The sequence below is a fragment of the Meles meles genome, chromosome 7 (assembly GCF_922984935.1).
Source record: "Meles meles chromosome 7, mMelMel3.1 paternal haplotype, whole genome shotgun sequence".
In the NCBI taxonomy this organism is placed as follows: Eukaryota; Metazoa; Chordata; class Mammalia; order Carnivora; family Mustelidae; genus Meles; species Meles meles.
Window position 1 is genome coordinate 124,501,223 of NC_060072.1, and position 19,497 is coordinate 124,520,719.

Sequence of the window (19,497 nt, forward strand, 5' to 3'; positions counted from 1 at the left end):
AACATTTATCTCACTGTGTTGGAACTCTTTATTAAGGTCTTTCCAACTAAACTCGAAACTTCTTGAGAGCAGGGACCAGGTGGTATTTACACATATGTCTACATATCCTCATTATGCTTCCCATAATGTCTCTCTGATTGCAACCTTCCATAAATGACTTTTTAAAACAGAAGAGAAGGGGATGGGAGGGGAGGAGAGGAGGGAAGGGAAGCTTCAAATCTGTCCTGCCCTTGGTGTTTCATGCCTTTGGAGTATGTATTTAAAAGGCTGCTTTGTTCAGTAATTGTGGGGAACAGGGAGGGAACAAATAGCTCCTGATACAGGTAATGCTCATGTTCCCAATTGTAGCAGCATATGGCATTAGTTGTAATGGCCTAACATAAAGCATTCCCAGACAATATTAATGACCAACTAGGTTAATGACCGAAGACCAAGCCTCAGGCCATGAACGCATTCTCCTTGTCATTAATCCCTGGAAAATGACCTCAGCTGTGTTCATTACAGCTCAATTATGCTCACACTCCTCACGAGTAAAGACGCATTTCAGCCTAATACCAAGCTATGTCCCTTCTTTTACTTTGACACATGGGCAATAAAGATACAAAACAAATTATGAGTCCAAATACTAGGCATGGAAGGGAAGCAACACTACAGTTTATTAACTCCCAGTCATCAGCTGGAACTAAACCAGAGAAACTTTGAGGTCACAGAGAAGGCAGATCTGACCATTCATGATTCATACCTTCTCTGGGTGTTCTTTATTTTTTTTTTTAAGATTTATTTATTTATTTATTTACTTGACAGAGAGAGATATCACAAGTAGGCAGAGAGTCGGGGGAAGCAGTCTCCCCGCTGAGCAGAGAGCCTGATGTGGGGCTCCATCCCAGGACCCTGAGATCACGACCTGAGCCTAAGGCAGCGGCTTAATCCACTGAGCCACCCAGGCGCCCCTCTGGGTGTTCTTTGAAGGCATAACTGAGAAACGCTAAACATGTTACTTCTTAGATATTTCGATTTGAATAAAAATCTAAAAACTCAAAGGTAACTTTCTGCCAATAGGCAAAAAAATTGAAACTGGGATTCTTCCAATACCAACTTATCATTCAGTCAATAGTTATGGAATGCTTCCTCTGAGCAAAGTTCCATAGCCAAGTTGTGAATAATTCAAAAAGGATAAGACCCTCAAAGTCCATGAAATTAAATTACACAGAATGAACACCCATTGTGGTGGCTTTAAACGTATCATAAAATATGTTAGTACCCTTTCACCAACAGGTGGGGTCTAAATTCTCTCCCTTCCAATCTAGCCTTAGTAACTTGTTTGTAACAAAGAAAATGCATCAGAAGAAGTCTGTGTGACTTCTGAGGCTAGCTCACAAAAGGTCATACAGCTTTACCCTGTTAGCTCAGATACTTGGTTTGGGGCCCTGAGCTACCATGTAAGCTGTCTAGCGTCCCCAAAGCAGCCATATTGTGAGGAAGCCCAGGCCATGTGGCGTTTTCCTACGTAAATGCTGTGGTCCAGCTGACTGCAACACCCAGCACCAGCCACATCAGTGCAAATGCCTCCAGGAGATTTCAGACTCCAGCTGTCACATCATCCCAGACTTTCACTTTTCTCAGGTGAGGCTCCACACATTATAGAGCAAAGACAAGCCATTCTCACTGCCACCTATTGCAAGTCCTGATCCACATAACTGGTGAGCCTAACAAAATGGTCGTTTTAAGCCACAGAGTGTAGAGCAGTTGCTACGCAGCAGTAAGCAGTAAGCAGAACACACACCCAACAGATAATGGTGCTTGGTAAGAGGTGACATGTGCACATTCCCAGCCCAGTTGTGCCCTACAAGAACCTGGGAGGAGGTAGTTATCTGATGAAATGGCATTTAACCTCCATCTAGTGAAAAATCTCTGAGGCTGCTTCAGTTAGGCCATGTGGTACATTTAATGTGAGGAAAATTAATGCCCAAGTCAAGTAAGACTGACCTGGTACAAATGTGGCCTGTATCACAAGATAATATAAACTCTTTCTGACCATGGCTTCTAGAACACCCCTTGCACAGGAGTAGTCTTCTGTTCTTTTCTCCATACAGTCTTTCTTCATGATTCCTGGGTTCCTAGTCTCATTCTCAGATCTGCCCCTCCAAATCTAATCACTGACCTAAGTGACCATGATCTCCAACTGCCCATCAACCATCTCTGCTAGGAAATCCCATTATTTCTTCAACGCCTTTAACTTGGTGGTCCTACATTAACTGCAGCCCTTTTAACTGAAAATTGTATTTCCCACCCTGATGCTGTTCCTGTACCACTCCCTACAGCTCTGAGATCCAACACTCTGTAATCCTGGCTGGCTCCTCCCTGTGCCTGGGCCCCACTAGCAATCTATCCTCTGGTCTTGATGATGCTGCCTTCAGAACGTCCCTTGAATTCATCCACTTTCCTCTTTTCCCACAGCCACTACAATGCTGCCTCTTCACCTTCCACCTGAGTTAATACATTTGACCAAATGGAACAGCCATTCTTCCTCCCATCTCCCCAGTGCACCTTGAGTACCATCACCAGATTAAACTTCCCAACCCCCATGCTAGCTAAGTCAGTCCCCATCCAAGAACACAAAGTCTCATAAATTCCTGTGGCTCCAATCCAGGTACTCATGGGACCATTTGCAATGTCTTCCCTCATTTCGTCCTAACTTGCTCCACCTGAATTCCTTACTTCCATAATGCAAATCCTCTCCTGCCAATCCCTCCTTCCCACCCCCACCTCTGCCCTCATCTGATCCCTACCACAGTGGTTTATTATTGTTTCCTCCTGAATCTCCCTCATTACTTTGTTCCTTTTCCCAGAAAGATAGTCTCTCCCTTTCCTCTCCCACCAAAAATAAATGTACCCTAAACTAAGAATATACCCAAAGGAAATGAAAACATAATCTCTAAGAGATACATATATATTCTCATGTTTATTGCAGCATTACTCACAATAGCTAAGACATTGGCTAACCACAACAACCTAAGACATTGACTAACCAAGACGATCTAACTGCCCATTTATGGGTGAATGAATAAACCAGATCTCTCTCTCTCTCTCTCTCTCTCTCTGACAAAACGGAGTATTAGCCACAAGAAAGAAGGAAATTCTGCCACTTGTGAAAAAATGAATGGATATCGGGGACATATTCCTAAGTGAAAAAAGTCAGAGAAAGACAAACACTGTATGATATCATTTATATGTGGCATCTTAAAAAGTGAAACTTACAGAAAACAGAGAGTAGAATGGCAGTTACTAGGGACTGACAGTGGGGTAAATGGGGAAATATCAGTCAGAAGTGCAAACCTGCAGTTAGAAGATGAACAAGTTCTGGGCATCTAATCTAATCTAATCTAATTCGGGTGACTAGAGTTAACGACACCGTATTATACACTTGAAGAGAGTAAATTTTAGATTTCTTTGCACAAAAATAGAAATGGTAACTATGTACCTGATGGAGGTGTTAGCTAATGTTAAGGTGGTAATCATACTGCAATATGTCAGTGTAACAAATCAATATGCTATACACCTTCAACTTACCCATTGTATATGTCAATCACATCAGTAAGGGGGACATCTGCACCTCTCAACTGGCTTAATGTCCTTTTCCTCCACAGACCCTGTCATAACTAGATCTCTAGATCTCCCTCCCTTATCCCTCCCAGACCACTCCTCTGAATTCCTTTCTACACACTATTGGTACCATGCCCTATAATGGGGGACCCATTTTCTCTCACAAGGTCAGGAGGTATTACCTCAGTGTTTCCTCTAGGTATAGTTCTTTTGTGATATGTAAGCTCTGGAGCAAGACCCATGTGTCTTAGTATGGTCCTGCGTTAAGCTGCCAGAAGTAATTGAGCAATACTTTAATTTACCGAATATATTGAGTACAGTGCAAGCTCTCGCAGGTCCTATGGCTTCTACCTTGATTGGAATGTCCTGCCCACAACTTTCCACCACTATCTCTTTCTTGCCAGTCACCCTTCAGTTTCTTCAGAGAAGGCTCCCTTGATCACCCACTTAAAAACTGTCATTCAAGCATTGTCTCCCCATCATCACTTAGAATTTGCTCTAGAGCAATTACCACTCCCTGATATTTCTGTGTGTTGTGTACTTACTTTTTTTTTTTTTTAATCTCTCCCCAGGTAAGTTAAAGGACATCAAAAACCTTGTCTATCTTGTTCACTTTATTATATCCTTCATGTTAAAATAGTGTCCAGAAGATAGTAGGTGTTCAATAAATATTTGCTGAATGAAAGGACGAGAAATACTCTATATTTTGATGTGCTCACATTCTATTATGGAAAACAGGTACAAAAGTCAAATATCATATAGTAGTGTAACAGTAAGTGAAATGATAGAAAACATAAATATAAGTGAAATGGAGGAAGAAGTGAGGAAGTGGAAAGAGCACATTCAAAAGTACACAGGCTTGAACCAACATGGTGTTTCTATGGGGCAGGGGCCAGCTTGGTCTTTCTGCGGGGGGCGGGAACAGCCCAACACTATGAAGGCACCAATTCTCAGGAGTGGTGGGAGGTACAGCAAGGCATGGAGTTAGATAGGGAGGCAGAGGTTGGAGGTGAAGTGACTAATATGTATGTTAAAAGCTTGATCACTTTAGTGTATACAGATACCAAGTTATAATTTTGTACATCTGAAACTTACATACTATTATATACCAATTTTACCTCAGTTAAAAAATAAAAAGCTTGGGGCACCTCGGTGGCTCAGTGGGTTAAAGCCTCTGCCTTCGGCTCAGGTCATGATCTCGGGGTCCTGGGATCGAGCCCCAAATTGGGAGGGGGGGTCCTCTGCTCAGCAGGGAGCCTGCTTCCCTCTCACTCTCTGCCTGCCTCTCTGCCTACTTGTGATCTCTCTGTCAAATAAACAAATAAAATCTTTGAAAAATAAAATAAAACTTGCTATGTATAATCAAGTATAATCAGAGGATTTTAGACCTTCATTTTAGAAGAAAATAATAGATCTAATTAGTAGAAAAATCAGAATTTCATCTTATAAATATCACTCTGGAAAATATACAGAGGATGGACATAGGGAAAAGAGAACAGAAGCAGAGATCCGGGTAGAAGAAATTGTAAACTTGATCTAGACAGGGAGAGGAGCATGGGCAGGAGGGGCCAGATTATAGAGAAACGAGGGAGCAGAGACAACAGAACCTGGAGATAACTGGACAAGGTGGACGAGGAAGAAGGAGGAATCAATGGTGAATTCTCGGATGACAAACAAAATGGTATTACAGCCGATGAAAGACATGCAGACCAAGAAGAAGGTCACAATTTCTCTTTGGGGTGAATTGAGTTTGAGGCATCTATGGGACAAACAGGAGGATAAACCTGATAAGCATTTGGATTGCTAGTCATGAGAAACCTGGGGCAAGGCCTGAGCCAAAGACATGATTAGGGAGTCATGAGTGTACAGATGAGAGTTAAAACCATGGGTGGGCATGCATGACATTGCTTGGGGAGTGGAACTGGATCTACTGCTCAGGAAACTGCTTCTCCAGGTCTGGATTGAGAGACTAGCATTTCAATGTCCAGGATTATAAAAAGCACTCATTACTAGGAAACATGGGTGGCAGGCCAATGTTACCTTGCCACTGGAATTTAGTTTTCTTATACTGTATATATACCATGGTTTTGGTCAAGCATGTTTCCAGGACCTTTGATTATGACCAGGCTAAATACCATATGTTCCATTTGACTTCCTATTTTGGCAATAGAATTCAATGAGATACTGTTACCTGCACTAGTAACATATGCTCTCCAAATGACTATTAAACTTTGCAAAGCAGCCAGACAATTTTTAGCAGAGATGCACTAATAGCCACCCAATCATGTATAGCAGCCTGAATGGCATGCATTTTGCATTTTGCCAGAGAGAACATATTGCAGCCCATATTTCAGTCATCTTCCCTCAGAGGTTAAGAAAATTTTGTGAGTTAGTCAAGACAGGAATGCAAATTTAAATTTGCTCATGACTGGAACAGTTCACCTGATCCTAGAAGCATCTGTTTTTCTAAAACAACTGACTGGTTGTTCAAAGTGGTCACTGACTGTTCAGACACTGGGATGCAGAGAGATTTGGGCAACTTCTCCTTTTAGATTGACTGTGGCTCATTCAGGAGTCCAATGAGACGAGTTTGGGTGGATGGTAGTTTCATATCATGTTAACATAATGTGAACAATTGTTAATACTGACTGCATATTTACTTTGATCCAGGAACAGTGCTCAGTACTTTACCCGCATATCTCATTGAATTATCCCAAATCTTACATGGTAGCTATTATTATCCCACTTTACAAATGGTGAGACATTTTCAATCTAGAATAAACTAGACAATTGGGCTTTTCCATTTATATTTATTTTGAGGGAAACTGAATCAACGATTTAGGGTTCACTGACCAGTTTTATAGGAGCTATAATGGTATACAAGCTGTAAAGACCACTAATGAGTCTGTTGTGTTTACCTTGCTAGGATTCCTTCCTCCTTGCTCTTTTCCTTCTGGAACTCTTCTATAAGAGTTCGTTTTCCAATCAAGTAAAAGAGCTCTTTTCCTTCTGGAACCTTGCCTTCCCACTCCCTGTTGATTCAAGTGGAGTTATCAGCCAGCTGACACACCTCCTTTCTCCTCACAAATCTAGACATAGAAGCCAACCTGCTGGGTCAGAGAACCCATCTCTGGACCCAGTGACTGGCCAGGGGCAAAACCTATTACCCAACAGGGCCAAACAGATGTTAAGAAATGACTTTGTAAGGAAAGTCCCACTCTTATCTGGGCCCACTAGCTCTAAGGACAAGTAATCCTGGAGCTACTGGAAGAAAGAATCTGCTCGAGCCTAAAGACATGGAGAGAGGCAGGGAAACAGGGTCTGAACTCTTGTCACCCAAAGTCCTCAGTCCAGCTTCTCCTAGAACCACTTCCATCCCTGAACTCCCCATTTACATCAGTCAATACATTTCCCCTCCATGTTAAGGTTGGTGTGAGTTGAAATCTGTAACTTAAAATTAGAAAGACATAAAATAAAATAAAAATATAGTCAGCAAAAAATTATCTGAGAGAGGGAGTATGACTCATTGATTTTAAATTTCACCCTCTGAGACAGATAAATGTGTACATTACACACTAACTACAAATATTATTAATATTAAGATTTCAGACATACTCATTAGGAAATTTCACTTTAGAAGATAGAATATACAGCTTAAGAAGGATTTTACCTACTGACTTATATATCACAGTTACATAAACATTTTCCAGGGATGTTTTGACAATCCACCAACTTTAAATAAACAATAAAGGTAAATGATACTAAGAACCCATCCTACTATAGACCTGAACATCCAGGACCCCTGTCTGGATCCCACTCTGTTCACAGTGCTTTAGATGGCTATGCTCTTTATTAACACATAATTATTATCCTTTGAATTTCCATAAAGGTGGTCAATATTACGTTTTCATATGTATGAGCTAACCATTATGGAAACCATTACAATTAGCCAAGTCATCTTGGGCAAGCCATTTACTATTTCTGGATCTCAGCTTGACGTTATAATAGAAAGATATAGTATCTGTCCTGACAGCATGCACAAAAGCACTTTGAAAAATATCAGGATTAGTATTATTAACTCAAGAGCAAGATTCCCCAAGACAGACTTTAATTTTATCCTATGCTTTTTGTCTTTTGTAATCTAGAGAAAAATCCATGGTCTTAGTAGAAACTCTAAATAGATACCTGTCACAAGTCAAATTTAGAGGAAAATGAGGTTCTAGTTACACAACTAGTACCTTGGTCACACCCTTAACCTGCTTTTCTGCCCATGTAAGACTTTGTCACCTCTAGGAACTCTGTCCAAACCAGTCTACTTTCTAACTCCTAACAAAGTCTGGACTCCATCCTAATTCATTCACTCATCTCACCTCAGATTCACTCTCATCTACCCTTTAACATGTTACTAAGCTTGAACCAGTTTCCCCACTCTGATAGGGAGTGCACCTCAGGGCTTACTTGGTTATGGATTATGCACTGTCTTATTGTAGTTCTCATGTGATTTTCTAAAGTTGTCCTATAAATTTCTTGTTGTTATAATTTCCATGTCTCTACCTTGTCTTTCCGATTAGTTTTTAAGTTCACTAAAACTAGTGACTGCCTTATATTCTTCCTGCACAGAGTACATACTCAGCAAGTATTTGTTGGTTGATCAATAAAGAAAATTTCCAAATGAGGAAAATATCTGAGGAAAGAAGAATCTATAATAAAATGAAATGAAACTAGAGAGATAAAGTTTTACAAGAACAGATTATCAACTGGAATCTATTCAAAACAGACCAGAGACCTAGTCTATTCATAGTCTACTCAAAGGAATCCCAGAAATCGGAAATCAAATTTTTAGAAATGGAAAGAATCTTCAAGATAATTTAATTCACATCCTTCATTCACTGAGAATAATCACTCACTAATTTCTCTGACTTATCAATGGAAATTTTTACATATTTAATTTTGCTATTGTAAAACTTGACTCTTGGCAATTTTCTCGGAAACAGAGTCCAAGAGAATGGAACCTTCAGAACACGGGAAGTCTCATAGATATAAAAACATTTCTTTTTCTTAGAATCCAACCAGATGTCTTGAGCCAAATGTATGGTATCACCTTTTAATTTAAATTACAACACGGAAAGGAATAATAAAGATAAATAAGAAAACATCACTACTCATCTAAAAATGTGTACAGTGCAGAGTGGCTCAGAAGTAAGACCCCCCCTGAGCGGCTAAATCCAAAGTGTTAGAAGATCCTGGTAGTCAAGTTCTTGAGCTTTGACAAGGTATCAAAGAAAGCCCTGGCTTGAGCGTCAGAAACCCTGATTTTGAGATTTTGCCCCATCAATTTCAGTTACATGACCACTGACAGTTTTTCAGATTCTGATTATCAAAAATTTCTGTCTTAAAACCAGGATTGTTGAAGGGATTAAGTGAGATAATATATGTCAAGGTAATTTATAGAAAAGCATAATTTGCATTATTGCCTGGCTAGCTAATTTACATTAAAAATATTTTAATCTAGCTGTCTGAGCTTTCAGAATCTAAAAGTCAAACATCCTAATACCACTTCTGTAGCCTCTTGGTTATACATCTCTAAGCTATCATTAGAGAAATGATCAAGTCCCTGGCTCTAGCACATTCCAACCCTTAAAGAGTTCCCTAAACTCATGTGATTTCAGCAAATGACACATAACCAAGAGCTTCCTGCTCTATAATTAGTCTCATCAGGCTGGAAGCTCCCCACAATGTGGTGAACACTGTCTTTTCTTGCTTCCCAAGATTTCTGCAAAGATGGAGGAGGCAGGCTTTTCAATGGCCTGTTAGGTGGTCCTTACCACCAGCACCTGTCCTCGCTCTGAATCCACGCTTCCTTGGTTATTTGAGGACCTCCATCTTGCATGGATGCTCCTCTTCCTCCCATCCCGACTCTTCATTGGAAGAATCAGTGAAATCCACCCACCTCAAGACGGTCAGCATCTGCTTACAACCAGGTGCCCTTCCAGATGCTCCACAACCTGCACCAGCTTAGAAGTTTACCTTATGTACTTTCCAAAAGTCACCTGCTCTTGTCCAACAGAATCAATTAGGTCCCCATGAGGTAGGACTCCAGACAGCAGAGTGTGAACAAACCCAGATGATCACCTCTTCCAGCAAATAATATCAAACACTTCTTCTGGCATAAAAGCCATACAGATGGGAACAAATTCCACCATCTTTTTAAAAATTAATTATTTTTATTAATATATAATGTATTATTTGCCCCAGGGGTACAGGTCTGTTAATCTTCAGGCTTACATATTTCACAGCATTCACCATAGCACATACCCTCCCCAACGTCCATAACCCAGCCACCCTCTCCATACCCCATTCCCCCCATCAACCCTCAGTTTGTTTTGTGAGATTAAGAGTCTCTTATGGTTTGTCTCCCTCCCAATCCATCTTGTTTCATTTTTTCCTTCTCTACCTCCCAAACCTCCCACCCTGCCTCTCAAATTCCTCATATCAGGGAGATCATATGATAACTGTCTTTCTCTGACAGACTTATTTTGCTCAGCATAATACCCTCTAGTTCCATCCACGTCGTTGCAAATGACAAGATTTCATTTCTTTTGATGGCTGCATAGTATTCCACTGTGTGTGTGTGTGTGTGTATATATATATATATCTTAAAAGCAACAGTGTCATAAGATACAAATAAGACATAATGTTGAATAAAGCATTAGAGTTGCCTCTGTTCTAGACATATTCCTAGAGGTCTTATATTATGTTTAACAGAGCTTAAAGACCCTACAGATGAGCATGGCCCCCCAGTAAGCAAGTGCCACAACTAAAGCTCAGTGAAAGGATCACCTAGCTCACTCAGGATCGCCCAGTGCGTGGCAAAGCTGGAAACAGAGCACAGGGATCTCCAATTACAGATCTGTTGCCACCTGCATAACCAAATTAATCTGTTCTTCCCAGAATCATTTATAGTTTACACTGAATATAATGTCTGGTTGTCTCCTTATTCAAAACCAAGAGGTGTGGTCAATTGCTCTCCCCTCGTTCCCTACAGCCCAATGATGCCACAGCATAAAATTGTGGAACTGCAATCAAGCCACCTGATAGTCACCTCTCCCCTAACTGGGTGTTTATGAGATCTCACTCTGACCCTTATACTATGTTACTTTCTTCAGTCAGCAGGCACACCATCAATACTGAGAACTGACTGGCTGATTGATTAGCTAATAAATAATAATGTTTACAGCTTCCTTACTGAACTCACAGCCAAAGCAACTCTGCTAAATGGCTTCTCTTCCTCCTTTCTTCCCTGTTGACTTGCTTACACATTTTGAGACTCATCATGTGATAGGTTGAGAAGCAATTATTTTGAGATTCACTCTTAAAAATGAAAAAAGCAATAAACATGTGAAAAACAACACATGGGAAAATTCCCCTGAACCAGTCACGGGCCTGAAAACATGCACTGACTACAGTTATATATGGTGCTCCAAGGTTGTCCAATCTAAGGTCCATCATGGTGTCAAGAGCTATTTCCCTGGCTTCTGAGAGAGACATACACGCAAACCTTTAATATGGGCAGGAGGTAAGCACAAGGGATAGATCCGAGGGCAGAGGCTGCTGATACACAGAAAATAAAGTCTGCTGCAGACACCTCCAGGTCAGCACCCAAAATATTTGAGAGGAATAAGAAAGCCTGAGTGTGTGTGTGGCAGGAGCAGCTGGACCAGGATGTTGAGCTGCATTCTGTTTGGGTACTAAGGATTTATCCTTAGCACTCCCAGGAAAACAAACACATACCTGATTGCTCAGAAGCATGGGAAAGAAATGAGAACAGTAACCTGGAGGCAAACAGGCCTGGTTCTCCCTAAAGCTAATTTTTATGAACACATTTATTCTCTATATTAACATAACGCAAGATTTATTTCTATTAAACAATATTAGATAATATGCATACCTGAATATGTGCCTATATATTTTTTTGCAAATGACTCAGACTCCCAGTTTCCTGGAATCTCTTGGTCCTCATAGATACTACCACTGCATCGTCTGCCACAGTCAGAAATGCTAAGACATTTACCATCCACATAACGCGACCACGGGTAGAGGATAAAGGATCATTAGACAATACAATTATGAGGAAGGGAGAGGAGTCAAGGATAATTTCTCTAGAAAATAACTTCAATTCTTTTGAATACTTATCTCCCCGTAGAATTGGAAGTCAGCAGAAGCCCATGAGACTCAGTCACTTTAGTATATGTGCTGCCGAAGCGAGCACGAGATCTCAGTCATTTTAAATGGCTCTGTGGCCTTAATGACATTTGGGGTAACCAAAAACCATGATATTTACCCCTCTTAATCTGACCTAGCTCATCACTCTGGAGCCATGTTCCCCACTGGTTCCTCTTCCAAGTGCTCTTAATAAACTCATCAGGCCTCGTAAAGCTGCATTTCCCCTTCTCAGTCAGAAAACATAGATCAATATACACAGCAGAAGCACTTATACTTTGTTTGTAAAATCTCCTGTGCAACTGTTAGAGCATTCACACACCAAGCCTGATGCGGGCTATTTCCGTCAACATTACCCTGGCCTATGGGCTAGGAGGAGACGGGGAGCAACATGACAGTAAAAGCAAACTCTGAACCTAGATCCTAGCAAAAAGTCAATCAGGGTAAAACAAGGTGATGCCAGTGTCCCTGTTTGCTTAGATATGTTGAGTGGAGGCCTTCTTAACATGACGGAAATCAGAGAAGCTTAAAGTAGGTCAGTGGTCCACACACTGGCAAGTACCTGGACAAGGCCTCTGCCAGCGTCTTCCCAGCAATCACAACTGGGAGGTGAGCTCTGCAGTCTAAGTGTTAAAAAAAGGCCACAACCTCCTCAGCTGCTTCTAGAGGGAAGTCTGAGTAGACACATGGGCACCTAGAAAGACAGTTTTATTCCAGGATCTTATTCTGCTGCTCCGCAGGCAAAAAAATTCCACAGTTGCTATGAGAGGTTCAAAAACAAACAAACAAACACCATCACCTCAATTTCAATGTAAAAGGCAGTGGGACAGGATGCTGAGAAGCCAGGGGGAGGCGTTGGTGGGAATCTATTTCCAGGGGCTCATAGCACCTGTTTGCAAGCATATCTCTCAAAATAGCATTAAGCAACAAGTTTCTAAAATGGCAAATCTAATGCTTCTTTTCTCTGAGAGTGCTTTGTCATGGCTGATACTGTCACCCAAGGAATCATTTCAAACAAGCCTGCAGGATAAAGCAGAGGGATTTTTCGCATGTCTGCAGCTACTGCAGCAGCCAACTGTGCGGGCAGGCAGGCAAGCAGGCAGGCGGGCGAGGCTGGAGCTGGGCGCTGCCTGGGCCCCACCTCCTCCCGGAGCACTCACCATGAGCAGGCTGAGAGCAGAGTCGGGCACCAGCTGCACGGCCATGGTCTCCGATTCCCATGCACAGTCAGTTCGCCTGGGCCCTGGATGACTGTGAGGCATCCACAAATACCTACAGCAAACAAGCCAGAAATCCAGACTCAGGATGCAAAAGACTCAAGATGAAGACAGGCCACATTTCACATGGTGGGGGGGTGGTGGAGGGGGTGGTCAGGCGGATGTTGGGAAGAAGGGGTGGGAACAGTGCTTAGGGATGAAAAAAAAAAAGAATGAAAATAGGAAACTGCAGGTTATTTAAAGGTGAGCCCTTCCTGGCTTCACTAAGCTGCATGAGCACAGAAATCACATCTAACACAAATACAAAAGCTGGGAACACAGAATTTTTAACTGATACCTTAGCCTAGGCAGCAACTCTTCTATGTAACTGACAATTAAAATAAAACATTCCCTATTGCAGATAAATCCACCAACCCAAACACCACCACTACCACCCCCACCCCCCACCCCTCATCTCTCAGAAATTTTGCTGCATAAACATGCTGAATGTCACAACCTACCGCTTGCAGTCTGGTCAGTGTCTTCTTTTCCTGCAGAAAGGTGTGTCCTTTTTGCAAAATCAAGTATCTGGAAGTGAGAGAGCCGAGCCTGACCAAAAGCATCAGGCAGTCACTGGAGATCAGCAAATGCCCTCATCATAACCGAGTAATAAGTCAGTTATGAAATGACCCCTTCTACCATCCTTAAATCTACTTTTCCTCTCCAAGTGGACTGGCCAGCTTAGTTCTCCGTGGGGCTAACATACTTACAAGGAACATGGAATTACACTGCCTGTTCTGTGAGCGTTCTGATCTCCCAGCCTGTACCACATGTACGCAGCAGACAGGCACCCTCTACCTCTCTCCCTCCCTTCCTCCCTCCCTTCCTCCCTCCCTTCCTTTCCCTCCCATCTCTCCACCAGGCTGCCTGTTAGGAATTTTGAAGGAGCCTCTCTAGCTCAGGGAGGTACACAAGGCTAATCTGTAGCAAGAGACACTGCTTAAGACAAAAAGGCAAATTAGCCTTGAAAATCATATCATGCAGCATTTTCCTTGGAAGATGTCAATGGCAAAAAAAGAGAGGGAGGCTTGCCCCATCTTGTTATATAATGAGTGGCTGAAAAGGCTTCTCGGAGTCAAAGATTTAAGAAAATTAACCCCCCCCCTTTTTTTTTAATGAGCACCACCCAGCTTCTATCTTCTTATGGAGCACAATTATTCAACTACATGTGGCAGTTACTAATATTTTGGTAATAGTTCTCATGTTCTCTTCAGATTTCTTCCTTCACTCACCTGCTGTATTGACTCCAAAAATTCCTTGAAATTAACTGGACAGTGTGATATTTAAGAACACAAATCACCACTCTAAGTAAGACACTGGGGGAGGAAATTAATCACCTTTACATGTTCCCACAGACAAGTATAGCTGTTGTCCCTCTATCATTCATATTTTAAAAGCATTTATCTGAATATCACAAAGTAAATGCTCAAAAATATTCACTGAATGAATGAAAAGATTCCCTTCTCATTGTTTATCCTGTGGCCCAATGAAGTTGAACCTTTATTCCAGGTTGTCTGATTGGATTCTAATGCTTTTGATCTCAGGAACCTCTGAGAATGTCCTGCTATCAGGTGCTTGGAGATTCACAGCATGACCTCAGTAATGTGAATATGTCCTTGAACTGAGCTCTCAGAATATTCTAGACTTGCTGGTGAGTTTCTCAAAAGAATTTTTATTATTATAATGATCTATTATTTGACTATAATAATTTCAAGAACATATCTACAGTGTTACCTTAACCTTGCAGATAGCTTTCTAAATGTATCCACAGATAAATGCTGAGTGCCGACTATGTGCAGTGCTCTTTGATAAGCTTTGTAGAAGATGCAAAACTAAATCATAGCCCTGGTCTCAAGGAGCTTTTTATCTGACAGACGCAGTGATGCCCAACAATCATATATGATACTAGACAATATGTGATAAATACTAGAAAGTGACTTAAAAACAGTTTGGGCTGCACAGAGTAAAGAAAGTTTACTTTTGCCTTCAAGAACATGGTCATTTTTAGGCTGAAACTTGAGGAATAAACAGAATGTCTTTTTTATGACTTGTGTTTTGTAATTCTATATGGACTGTGAGCTTGTAAAACACAGAAAGCACAGGAAATTGATATCATGCTACTGCAGCTGGGGAGATAGTGCAGGGGGAGCATTGAGGGTGTGCCCACAGAGGGCCCACCAGGAGCAGCTGCAGGCATGCCGGGGTGCAGGACATGCTCAGGTAGGACAGGCAGGCCTGAGAGATCTTATGTCAACCACTAGTATGAGGCCCCAGCACACCTGCCTTTCTTTCTCTATACTTTGCTGAACCTTTGCCCAGATTCTTTACAGAGAAGAGCCTGCGGCAGATCTCACGTGTGAAGACATTACTGGGAGATGCCCTCTTAGGGCGGCAGGAGTGAAGGAGCTGGGAAGGAGGGGCGGGGAAGGGATGAGAGCAGCTACAAGGTGGTGTCTATGAGCTGCTCACAGTACAGCTGCTCAGTCATGAGAAAAGGTTTCCAGACGGGCATGGAACGTCATTCCTTGGAACAGTCCATCAGGGAGACAGAGGAATTGCTAGCCTATTCCTGCCTATCAACTGAATCTTGCTGGTCACATTGACCCAGGAAGGCACTCCCTTGCACTTCAGAGCCATGTTATACCAGATCCTGGCATAACACACCAGAGTAGAAACAGCAGAAAGGCATGGCATCTGAAGCCAGGAATGGAAGGAGATGCCACAGACTTTGTGGGTCAGTCAGGTAGGACCTTGGTGCTAGAGCTGCTGACACTCCGTCCCCAGTGTGTATTATGAAAAATTGTGCCAAAGTCCATCCCACACTCTGGAGAAGTCTGCAATGGCTGGGAATGCCGGGAGTTGAAATGATAGTGATGGCACCTAGGGTTCCACCAAGCAAATAGCTAAATCCCAGGGGCTAACCAGGGCGGGGGGGGGGGGCAAGTAAATTTTGGGGTGGGGGGGTAGATGAACTGAGTCCGGTACAAGTGGTCTATTTACATATATTACTCACAATGTCAAAAGTTATATCCTCAATTAAATATTCCCTGGTTTTTCCACTTGGGTATTCAAATTTGCATATTCATATCTGTACTTCTAAATTGCTGTTTTTTATAACAGTTACTGACTTTCCTCCACTATCGCCCTACCAGAGAGTAAGTAACCTGACATCAGAAGTAGATATCTCTGTGCACTCCTGTAGCTCTGAGCATCAAACTCAGAGAAAGGAGACTGTCATATCAAGTTGGGCTTTAATAAAGGTGCTAAAATGTTAAGTACAAAGAGAAAGGGTCAAGGACAGCATCCCAGTGCTGGGACTAGGCAGGTAGAACACAAGTAGTTTGTGAGGAAAAGTAACAGCTGACAGAGGAGGAGGGAGCCCCAGAATTCCAGTGACAAAGATGCCAAAAGCTTTTAGTAGAGTTAGAGACATAGAAGTCAAAGTGGAGGAAGGCGAACCATAAGAGACCCTTAACTCTAGGGAACAAACAGGGTTGTGCAGGGGAGATGGGTAGGGGGATGTGGCAATAGGAAGATGGGCATTAAGGAGGACATGTGATATACTGAGCACTGGGTATTCTATGCAACGGATGAATCACTAAATTCTACCTCTGAAACTAATAATACACTGTATGTTAACTAAACTGTATTTAACTAAAAAAAAATTTTTTTTAAAGAAGTCAAAATACAAAGGATTATAGAGCAGTTTGTGAGAAAAAGGAGTTAATTAGTGAAAACAGACTCATCTTAAAAAACAAAAACAGGGGCGCCTGGGTGGCTCAGTGGGTTAAGCCACTGCCTTCGGCTCAGGTCATGATCTCAGGGTCCTGGGATCAAGTCCCGCATCTGACTCTCTGCTCAGCAGGGAGCCTGTTTCTCTCTCTCTCTCTCTTTCTCTGCCTGTCTCTCTGTCTACTTGTGATCTCTCTCTGTCAAATAAATAAATGAAATCTTAAAAAAAAAAAACTATTAAAAAAAAAAAAAAAACAAAAACCAAAAACAAAAACAGTGAGACAAGAGCCTCTAGTTCTTTTCAAAACCTCATCCAAAAAACAAAAACAAAAAAAACCTCATCCAGGAGGAATCCAGATCACAGAAGCTGTGCAGGACAGCAAGCAGTATTTTCCTCTAAGGAACTAAATTTCATCTCTGGCTAGTGTTATACCCAAGAAAGACATGTAATTCCTTTCAGTATAGTTCCTCAACTGAAGGGCAGTTCAATGTCACAGCTATCAAAAGTCATTACCAAAAAAAAATCATTAAAAACTTCCGTGTTTAATATGAAGCTGTTGTGATGACACTGATCATTGCATCACTCACAGCTGCCCATATAAATTGCTCACGTGAGAAATTTCTCTCAGCATTCAGTACCAGGAAGATGTCTGTCCCTCCTGAGGTAGTGTGAGGATGGATGGCATTATCCTTGGAATGTCTGCCGTGACATTTTACTCTTGGGAACCAGAATGCCTACTCTGTCATTTACTCTGTGCAGGTACCATGAGGCTGAGGTAAAAATCAAATACACCTTTTGTTAAATTGCACATAGTAGGCATTCGATAACTGTTATTCCCTAGAAATCTCCTTTTCATTCTGATAATGAAAATAACAGAACTGATGACAGTTGTCACATTTGGCTGCCAGAATACCCAGGCAGATATTATCATAGTTGGCATTATTACCTCCTTGGTTTTTCTCAACCTTGTTTTCCCTTCTAATTCATAATGTATTAGTCTTATTTAGTAGGCCTTTTTGTCAGTAAGCCATCTGAAATTCTTTTTTGGAAAGAGGTAGAACATAAATCATTCTTTAATGTATAAACTGTTCTCAAATAAATTTGGCATACTGTGAAACATTTTGCAGCTACTAAAATGGCAATTATGAAAACTATTTAGGAAATATGGAAACTGTCTATCTGAGCTACAGTGTTTATTTGACCATAAAATGATATGTATACTTTAATTGCAATTATGTAAATATTTATATTTAAGAGAACATGAAGTAACTTTTGCTTTCAGCTAAGATCGAGTAAAAGGGACAAAGTGTATACTCCTACCTGAAAAAAAAAATGGGCAAAATATACACACCAATACTTTTCAAGACACTGGACACAGAACAACAAAGGACAATGATAAGACTTAAAATAATCCCAGACTATTGAATTCAGAGTGTTTCCAGGCCACAGAACAGAGGGGGAAACCCAGGTGCAATCAAGTGGATTCCCTAAATTGAGGAGCAGAACCCAGAGTCAGGGGAGACAAAGATGGATAGAATTCATAGGGCAGAGCACCAAAGAGGACAGTAGTATAAGGAGAAGGAGAGAACTTCAGAGCTCTCTCCTTTGAGCATTTAGTTGGGTACTAATCACCACATGCACAAGAAGAAACTATCTGAAGTTGTGGAAAGAACCACCTAACATAATTAAAAAGATTGGTGACTTGTGCTCACATAGAGCCAGGAAAAGCACCTGTTCACACCAGCCAGACCGGAAGGCTTCACAGATTCATGGTGCATTAGATAGGATGCTCAGAAGGTTATTGCCTAAGGCGTGAGGAATAATTAGCACTGGATTGATCACTCCCCTATGTCTGCCTAACAAATTTGAAAACCAAGCTCTTGAAAGGATCAAACTGTTTCCAAGTAACTTAATTGTGTTCCAAAACAATGTTAAAGAAAATTTATAGAAATACAAAAATATCCAGCATCCAACATGGTAAAATTTACAAGGTCTGGCATCAAATAAAAATTAGATACGGGGGACGCCTGGGTGGCTCAGTGGGTTAAAGTCTCTGCCTTCGGCTCAGGTCATGATCCCAGGGTCCTGGGATGGAGCCCCGCATCAGGATCTCTGCTCAGCGGGGAGCCTGCTTCCCTCTCTCTCTCTCCCTGCCTCTCTGCCTACTTGTGATCTCTGTCTGTCAAATAAATAAATAAAATCTTTAAAAAAAAATTAGATAGGGTATCAGGTACAGAAAAAAGTAGGAAAATATGACCACTAAATTCAGGACAAATCAAACAAAATTATCCAGATCTAACAGATTTTTGAATTAGCAGAAAAGAACATTAAAACAATTATTACACTTTTACACAGTATGTTCAAAAAGTTAAGTAGAGATATGACAGAGATTAAAAAAAAAAAAATCTGAACTTCCAGAGATTAAAAACTACAATGTCAAACATGAAAAAAAAAAAAAAAAAAACCAACACATTTGTTGGGATTAATGGAGATTAGACTATAATTACAGAAGAAAAACTTAGTGAACTTGAAAACATAGAACCTATTCCAAATGACACAAAGATTAAAAATGTTTTCATTAACAAAAATAAAAATAAAATACCTGCAAGTGGTGGAACAACTTCAAGCAGCCTAACGTACAATGTAATCTGTATCCCTGAAGAAAGACTGACACACACATATTTG

The 19,497-nt window shown here is 41.2% G+C and overlaps 1 protein-coding gene across 2 annotated transcripts in view; it reads right to left on the reverse strand.

Moving 5' to 3' along the window:
• The window catches only part of FRMD4A (FERM domain containing 4A), a 607,066-nt gene extending 593,249 nt beyond the window's left edge, over window positions 1–13,817 (reverse strand). For both annotated transcript variants that reach the window (XM_046013725.1, XM_046013729.1), the window contains exons 1-2: window positions 13,541–13,817; window positions 12,984–13,095 (exon numbers count right to left, since the gene is read on the reverse strand). In XM_046013725.1, coding sequence (XP_045869681.1) covers window positions 12,984–13,085 — 102 coding nt within the window. In that variant the 5' untranslated portion in view covers window positions 13,086–13,095; window positions 13,541–13,817. The remainder of the gene's footprint in view (window positions 1–12,983; window positions 13,096–13,540) is intronic.
• Between the last annotated feature and the right edge of the window lie 5,680 nt (window positions 13,818–19,497).